Raw genomic sequence first — 8,868 nt, forward strand, 5'->3', positions numbered from 1 at the left:
AATATGATGAACAATACACGTGATGAACACTACTGATGCAGGAGTGTGATGATGAGGAAAGCAGAAAGGACTTCATTACATAACTGAATGATTTTCCTCTCCTTTAAGATCACTATACTGAGTCCTTAAAGGAGATGTCAATGGAGCAGAAACAGTATGGAGATTGAGAGAATGCATATGTTTGACTTTAGGAAATGAAATCTTCCATCTCAAATCAAATTGTTATTGGTCTCGTACACATATTTTGCAGATGTTATCGAGGGTGTAATGAAATGCTTATATTTCGAACTCCAACAGTGCAGTAGTATCTAACAATACACAACAATACACACCAATCCCAAAATACATACAATATAATATCCAGTATATGAATAGTAGTAGTTATTCAGCAGCAGTACTTACAGTATATAGGATGAGCCTTGACTAGAATACAGTATATACTGTACATATGAAGTGGGTAAAACAGTATGTAAACAGTATTAAAGTGATCAATGTTCAATGACTATGTACATAGGGCAGCAGTCTCTAAGGTCCAGGATAAAGTACCGGGTGTTAGCCAGTTAGAACAGAGATTAAGGTTCAGGGCAGGGTACTGGGCAGAGGCCGGCTAGTGGTGACTATTTAACCTTCTGATGGCCTGGAGATAGAGGCTGTTTTTACAGTCTCTGTCCCAGCTTTGATGCACCTGTACTGTCTCCACCTTCTAGATGGTCGTGGGGTGAACGGGCCATGGCTCGGGTGGCTGATGATCTTCTGTCAACTATACCATCAAACAGCACACAGAAACTGAGGAGGGCAGGTTGGGTTGGGTTGGGTGGGGGTGGGGAGGTTTAAAAGCACATAAAAAAGTTCTAAGAGAACTCAAAATGTGTCTGCTCACAACTTGATGAGAAAAGCAGCTTTGCGTCATAATGTTTCTTTACCCCAGAGATGAGAGGGAGGGCACTCAGTAGAGTTCTCATAAGTAAAGCACACTGTTTTGTTTCATCATCCACTTCTATTTTATTTCTAACATGTGTCCTCAGCCCACCTATGGCCAATAGGGCTCTGGTACAAAGTAGGGCACTATATAGTGAAGAGGGTGCCATTTGGGACACAGCCCTAGTGGGCCTTAATGGTGGGAGTCGGAGATAGAGATGAATTTTTGCAAGAAGCCTGTCACGTTCTGACCATAGTTCTTGTGTGTTTTGCTTGTTTTAGTGTTGGTCAGGACGTGAGCTGGTTGGGCATTCTATGTTGTGTGTCTAGTTTGTCTGTTTCTATGTTTGGCCTAATATGGTTCTCAATCAGGGGCAGGTGTTTTGTGTTGTCTCTGATTGAGAATCATATATAGGTGGCTTGTGTGTTGGGATTTTGTGGGTGGTTGTTTCCTGTCTCTGTGTTTTCTCTGCACCAGCTAGGACTGTATCGGTTTGCCACATTTTGTTATTTTTGTATTGTTGTAGTGTTCACAGTTCGTATTATTAAATATGTTGAGCACCAACTACGCTGCGTCTTGGTCCGATCCCTGCTACACCTCCTCTTCAGACGAAGAGGAGGAAGGCTGCCGTTACAAAGCCCAAGCTAGGAAATTGTGCCAGGGCCCGGTGGGTGGTTGTTTGTTTTAGAAACAGAGCAGAGCTCAGCTGTGGTGTGATGGGGTGGGATGAGCAGGCTGGGCTGGGCTGGCAGACAGCTGGGCCTGCATCAAGTCTTCCTTTTGGAAGAGAATGGTCTTGGCTCTGTCTCACTAGTCCAACACAGACCTGGGCTCAAGTGGTATTTTTTTTCTTTCAAATACTTTGAGCGTTTGTTTGATTGAGCCTGCCTGGAGAAGAAGCATCCAGCTGCAGATTATGCTCGCTGAGGCCACCTGGTCTGCAAATATCAAAGCGCATGCGCATGTGTCACAGATGATATTTTGCATCTCAGTTGGTATGTGCGCATGCAGTGCTCTAATGCCCTGGACTAGAGCTATAATCTGTCACTCCCTCTGGTCCAGGGCATAGCTAGAAGCTCTGGTCAGCACTAGCTCTGGTCCAGGGCATAGCTAGAAGCTCTGGTCAGCACTAGCTCTGGTCCAGGGCATAGCTAGAAGCTCTGGTCAGCACTAGCTCTGGTCCAGGGCATAGCTAGAAGCTCTGGTCAGCACTAGCTCTGGTCCAGGGCATAGCTAGAAGCTCTGGTCAGCACTAGCTCTGGTCCAGGGCATAGCTAGTAACAGAGAGAGAGAGAGATTGGCTTTTGACAGGAAGGGAAGTGTCTGTTTATCCATCAGTCTCTCTCCAGCTGGGGGGCTGTTAGTGTGTGTGTGTGTGTTTGTTGAAATCCCAACAATAGGCCAAAATGACCATAGGAGTTGGCAGGACAGCAAAAACAGATCTGGGACCAGGCCGGGTTTTTCCCCTCTACTTGTTGGATGCTTTGTTTGTATCATAGCGAAGATAATGCTTTTGTTATACCCATTGCCTCAACAGTCCCTACAGTTTACAATCACTACGCAATATTTAGTTATTCTATGATCCACATTGTCTCACTCATAATCCTGTGGTTCTCATGGATCCCAGAGGTCTCACTTCAAGTGTTTGACAGACTATTACCTGGTCTACAACATGATAAACTGTCCACAGATATAACATACATCTGTTTAATAGTATATTGTACTGCTTTTTATTTATTTTAACTCTGATAAATGCATAAGAAAATGATAGATAGAACATCAGATAGATTAGTGGCCCCAGAGCAGAGTCTCAGACTGGGGTTCCTGGTGAGGAAAGGCCTGAGGAACGCAGTGTGTCCAGCCAAGTGTGTGTGTGTGTGTGTTTGTGTGTGTGTGTGCCAGGTGCAGAAGTTGAGCAGAGATTAATGGGTGGTTAGGGACTCTAAATCAGGACAGGTCCCAGTCACGCTGGCCCCGTTTAACCACAATAACCTCCCAAGTTATTATTCTACCTTTATTTCAACAAGGAACACAGACTGAGACCAAGGTCTTTTTTACAGCCCTGCGTATACATGTTACACATACAGTTTAGGTACAATGATTAAGAAACTACACAAGACAAACAAAACGATCACAGCTAACAGTGTTACTATTCCGAAGAATAGTTAACAAACAAGAATATGATCAACTGGGACATTTTGTTAGTCCCCACGATGTCAAATGCTATTTCTATGGGGTTTAGGGTTAAGGTTAGAATTAGTGTTAGAATTACGTTAAGGGTTAGGGTTAGGAGCAAGGTTTAGGTTTGGTTTTTGGGTTAAGGTTAGGGTAAGGGTAAGAGTACAGGTTAGGGTTTATTGTTAGGGGTTAGGGAAAATAGGATTTTGAATGGGACTGAATTGTGTGTCCCCACAAGGTTAGTTGTACAAGAATATGTGTGTGTGTGTGTGTGAATGTTTGTGTGTGCGTGAACTTAGGACATGTATGATGAGATATTCTGGTTGGTTCACAACTCCTTTTTCCTCCTCTTTCAATTCTTTCCTCTCCTCTTTTTGACTGAGATAGAGGGGAAGAAATACAATATTTCAACTGCTTCTCATTAACTGTACAACGTGGCAGTTTTGTATGACTATGTGTGATTTTATGAGTGACTTTTGAGCTAGTGTTAGAGATATCTGATGCCAGGGTAAGACCTTGGCTGGTAGGAGCATCTAGACTTTTTCCAGTGACTCAATGGGAAGTCTTGGTGACATAACATAAAATGTGCTCACTCAGGTAGAATCGAATGGTACTTGTGTCAACAATGGAGCTACAAGCACACAAATTCACACACACCCACCCACACACCCTGGGGTTACACCCACCCACACACCCTGGGGTTTCTGGATCTTCTCAAAAGCCCCTACTGAGGATTACAGGGCCCCACGCCCAGTGTGAACAAAAGCAGCAGAGAGGCTACTACCCCATCAGCCAATTCATGACCTCACTATGTGTGTGTGTGTGTGTGTGCGTGCGTGCGTGCGTGCGTGTGTGTGTGTGTGTGTGTCTGTGTGTGTGTGTGTGTGTGTGTGCATGCAGGGCAAAGCGGTGGTGACTCCCTTAATTCCTTCCAGCATAGCATTTAACTTTCTCAATTTTTCTTCCCCAGGCATTTCTTCCACTGCCAATGGAAATAAATGTAAGCATCTGTACAGTATCTCCTTTTGTGTTGACGACCACAGCAGACACACACACACACACACACACACACACACACACACACACACACATGTGTTGGCCTCACGCAACCACACTGACACAGCTGTTTCCGCTAACATGATGTAATACTGTCAGAAATCTCCACATCAGATCTACAAGCTTTCTGTGACCCACTAAAACTAAAGACCGATTAAAGTGATAGAATAGCAGAACCAGACACAATGGAAATAAAGAAAAACTCCATATTTTTAAGTGGTTGGAGTCTGTTGTGGAAATTTGTTACGGTTTTATCTAAATGAAACGCAGAAGACCAACGCTGTAAGAGGTTGCATGTGACTGTGGCTGCAATCTGAAATGGCACCCTAATGTTGTGCACTATAGGGAATAGGGTGCCATTTGGGATGCAGCCTATGAGGCAGAATGATGGATCGTTCAGTCACATCTGCGTTGGATGGAGCTTTAATAGGGAGTTTAAAGGAGGTCAGAGCAGGTCAGGAAGGACGAGTTAAAGTCGGTTCATCAGAATATTCAAAGCATGAAAACAATACAACAGATACCCAAAAAGGGATAGCTTCAGTCAGTCCCAGATCTGTTTGTGCTGTCTTGTCCATTTATATGGTCAATGTCGTGACAAACTTGGGATGACAAAGACCATAACAGTTTGCTGTACAGCACAAACCGGTTTTGGGAAATGCTAATAAGGCTGCGTTTACACAGGCACCCCGATTCTGATTTTTTTCCGACTACTTGGTCATTCGACCAATCAGATCAGCTCTTTTGGCCATAATTGTGTTCTGGCCACAAACACGAAGCTCTCGTTGTTCTGGATTTGCAGAAGCATCTGTTTGAGCACGGGCGCACTCACAGAGAGTAAATGGTCAAAGCGGATGAAGCGGGGTAGTCTGTGTCTCAGCCGCGGAATTGCTTGGTGCCCAGAGTCTTGCGTGTGATACCGCTAATATCAGAATTGCGCTTTCTGTGTAAACACAGCCTAAAGAATAATTGCTGTAACACAATACAGCACTATTTTAGACGGTCTTCGAGATGATGTCCTTGAAATAAATATCCATATCATATTGACCCCAATTGGTAGGATTCAGTCTATTCAAACTACAGCGGCATGTTCTTAAGGCACGCAATGGAAAACATTCAAAAACTTTTTGCAATGGCAAACAAAAATGAGCCTTTTTTATTGGACAAGTCCAGGTAGTCCCTCCCTGTTTGAAACATTTTTTTTTTTTCATTTGGTGCTTAATGAACACAACCAGTGCAGTAAAGTAAGCCAAAAACCCTTACCAGCCTTAGTGACTTCACAGCCTTTGTTCCTCAGAACATCATCCACGGATGTGTCGAACATGAAGCGAACATTCTGCAATAAGCCCTGTGTGACAAGACAAGAGATTGATCAATGACTACTTGGACAGTTGTGTGTCACATTGGACTAGCAGCTAGGAACAACTTATTTGTTATTCGCTTACCTTGAGCTACTATGTCAAGGTAAATTAATACCGAATGAGTTATTCTTAACAGTTAACATTAGACTCATCATCATGACTCAAGGGGATAGATCTGAAATGGAATCCTATTCCCTATATCTAGTGCACTACTTTTCTCTACAAAAAAAAAGATTGCCGTTTTGGATGCACTTCATGCCACATTTCCAGTAGGTCCTTGTTGAACCCTTGAACCCTCCTCGAAGGGAGGGCCATTGGCTTCTACATGGTCTGGAGTCGTGTAGCGTGAAGTGCGCCTAGAAGTAAAAAAATGACAGGCTCGGTAAAACCATAAAGGCCCGTGTAATCTGTCAATAACAATATTCTCTCATAATTACATGGTTCACTTCTTTGTAATGCTATATGGTTTATTAACTTCTTAAACCTATATTATGACTAATACTAAGAGTAGGTTAGGACTTTTGGACATGGTGTAGTAGGGTTTTTATTTTTAACAAAGGCACACCCTGCGGAAGACCACACAAGTAATAAAGTGCAGAAGGAAAATTGACATTTCTCCCGTATAAAAATACATTTCTCCCTTATAAAAATACAGTCTAAAAGTACAGCCTACATTTAATTTTTTTACTACTGGGAACAACTGGGAACCAAGCTTGAGTTGAATAGCATAATATAGTGGTCTATTCTACAGGACAAATTCTTACCCTGAAGTGGTTTTCGCGGATGGATCCCTTGGCGACGAACATTCGGCTATCCTCTGCCTGCAGGTGCTCGTAGAAAGGCTCATCCAAGATGAAGCTGTCGATGAGACTGCAGCCCACAAACAGATTTGCATTTTCGCCATGAACATGAAGTGTGATATTCTTCCACTGCGAGTCAGACAGGTCAACATCCTCGAAGGAGACAACATTTTGAGAGCCGTCCACCCAGTAGACAAGGTCCAGCGTGTTGGCACGACCGTTGGAGACGATTTCAAACTGCCGCTGGCCGTTGGCGCCTTCCAATGCGATGAGGGTTCCCCGCGAGCCGCGGTCCTGGCGCATGCTGGCCACGAACACGAAGCCCTCGTTGTTCTGGATTTGCAGAAGCATCTGTTTGAGCACGGGCGCGCTCACAGAGGGCAAATGGTCGAAGCGGATGAAGCGGTAAGCGGGGTTGTCCGTGTCTTGGCCGCGGAATTGCTTGGCGCCCAGAGTCTTGCGCGTGATACCGCTAATATCAAACAGGTCAAACGTTGTGTCGTCATCCATTGTAACCTCACCATCTTCCATGAGTCATACAGGGGATAGGTAAGGAGAGGAGAACGTGTACAGCCAATTAGCTTGATGAAACAGCATGGCATTCTTTACGAAAATCTGATCAACTGATTTTAACTAGGTCTATAACAGGGCTCTCCAACCCTGTTCCTGGAGAGTAACCCTCCTGTAGGTTTTCGTTCCAACCCCAGTTGTAACTAACTTGATTTAGCTTATCAACCAGCAAATTATTAGAATCAGGTGCGCGAGATTAGAGTTGTAACTAAAAAACCAACAGCACAGTACCACTCCAAGAACAGAACAGGGGTGGAGAGCCCTGGCAAATTTTTTACATCTAGTTACACTAAAACCTACAGCATCTGCGCAAGCCACACAAACATCACACTTATTTATCAATACAAATGTAATTGAATAGTGGATAGAATAATGATGATGATAAGGCGAATAAACTTTATGCATAAGTAGATTTACCTTGAGGTAGCGCTGAGGAGCAAAGTAATAAAATGGGCAGCAGGTTGAGACTTCTCCTGAGTATCATATCTCCTTCAAAACACAAGAGACACAAAAGCTGATTATCATCAAAGGTAACAGCACATTGTAAGTTGTTAACTTTATCACTATTGTAATGACAATGTAATAATAAGTAAAGTTGACGAAACTTTACTTCACATCTCATAAATAAAGTTGCCTAGCCATTATAGGCTATCTAGTTTTTATTTACTCTCTGCTCTGCTGTCACAAAGCGACACCAAGTTCATTGCAACTGTGAATACTGAAGCTCTCAGCCATGCCATTACATCCCCCAATGTAAAATCCACAGATCTGCTTCAACTATAGCAACGCTGTAAAGCAGCCTAACTACTGTCTCCAAAACGAACACAGAGTTATCTAGGAAGATACACCAATTAAGCACCTTACAACGTGCACATATAGTATTTAGGCTATTGGGAAAAGAGAATACACTACTTCTAAAACAATTTCTACAAATGCATAATGTTAACCAAAACGAATGAATCTAATAACAGAATATAGGTTTATATATTAATCATTCTTTGACTAAATGATTTTGACTAGCAGTAAACTTGAATGCAACAACTTACCTGGTGAAAGTGCAAATCCCCCTTTAAAAAAATATGTTAGATATCCAATGAAAAAGGAGGTAATAACAATATATATTATTCTAATAAGTATGAATAGTAGAATGAAAACGGAAAAACTGCTATAAACCGGTGCATAAAATGTAAAGTGCGCTTAGTTTACTTCACTAGATCCACATTACGCAGGGAGGACTTGAGCGATAGTGTCTTAATCACTAGTCTCCCTCCCTCTTATATACTTACTTCTCACTACCCCTGTCAGTCACGTTTAAGTATGAAATGTTAGGAACCGTTGCTGAGGCGGAACTACATAATTCCTTTCTGATAGCGTAATTTGCTCGTACCTGTTAGAGCGGCAGTTACCATCCACCCGTGACCCCCTCCCTCGCGCTCTCTCGTGCCCCAATCCCACTTCTCTATCAAGCCCACTTCATTAGCAAAATCAGAACGGAATCCGGTTTCGGGGAGGAGTTATTGATAGAGAGAAAGTTATAGCGAGGTGGGATGTTAGGCTTATAGCGAGGTGGGATGTTAGGCGCGCCTTGCTTTTAGTTTTGGGAGAGCAAAGCGCTTGGTCGCGAGGACTGTATGAAGCACACACTACCCACGTATTTCTGTGGCTTCGCACAGGATGCTGAAAGACTTTGATGCTTTGTTACGCTTCCTATGTGGCTGTAAATGAAAACAAAATCCCCTCTCTAGTCTTTGCAGTCCAGCGTTTTCAAAACGTTCCCAAAACTTTTACGCACACGTTTTTCTTTTGGTTTAATTAATAGCTCGGAATTTTAACTATTGTCAAGGCAAGCACATATAACATTTAGACATTTATAGTCTGTTTACATATATTTTAGAGGCTATTTATAGGCTACAGAAAATTGGTATTAAACCCTTATAATGTGTAGGCTAGATATAATTATATGACAATATTTTAGGTTTACAATAAT

The 8,868-nt window shown here is 42.7% G+C and overlaps 1 protein-coding gene across 3 annotated transcripts in view; it reads right to left on the bottom strand.

Moving 5' to 3' along the window:
- The window catches only part of LOC139580532 (thrombospondin-2-like), a 33,518-nt gene extending 25,035 nt beyond the window's left edge, over positions 1-8,483 (bottom strand). Inside the window, exons 1-5 of one of the 3 annotated variants that reach the window (XM_071409307.1) lie at positions 8,269-8,441; positions 7,928-7,948; positions 7,299-7,370; positions 6,276-6,835; positions 5,414-5,498 (exon numbers count right to left, since the gene is read on the bottom strand). In XM_071409307.1, the coding sequence (XP_071265408.1) occupies positions 5,414-5,498; positions 6,276-6,835; positions 7,299-7,370; positions 7,928-7,948; positions 8,269-8,290 (760 nt within the window). In that variant the 5' untranslated portion in view covers positions 8,291-8,441. Of the gene's footprint in view, positions 1-5,413; positions 5,499-6,275; positions 6,836-7,298; positions 7,371-7,927; positions 7,949-8,268 lie in introns of all 3 variants that reach the window. The other 2 variants (XM_071409308.1, XM_071409309.1) reach the window with 2 other exon arrangements.
- Between the last annotated feature and the right edge of the window lie 385 nt (positions 8,484-8,868).

Source organism: Salvelinus alpinus, chromosome 7 (genome assembly GCF_045679555.1).
Source record: "Salvelinus alpinus chromosome 7, SLU_Salpinus.1, whole genome shotgun sequence".
In the NCBI taxonomy this organism is placed as follows: Eukaryota; Metazoa; Chordata; class Actinopteri; order Salmoniformes; family Salmonidae; genus Salvelinus; species Salvelinus alpinus.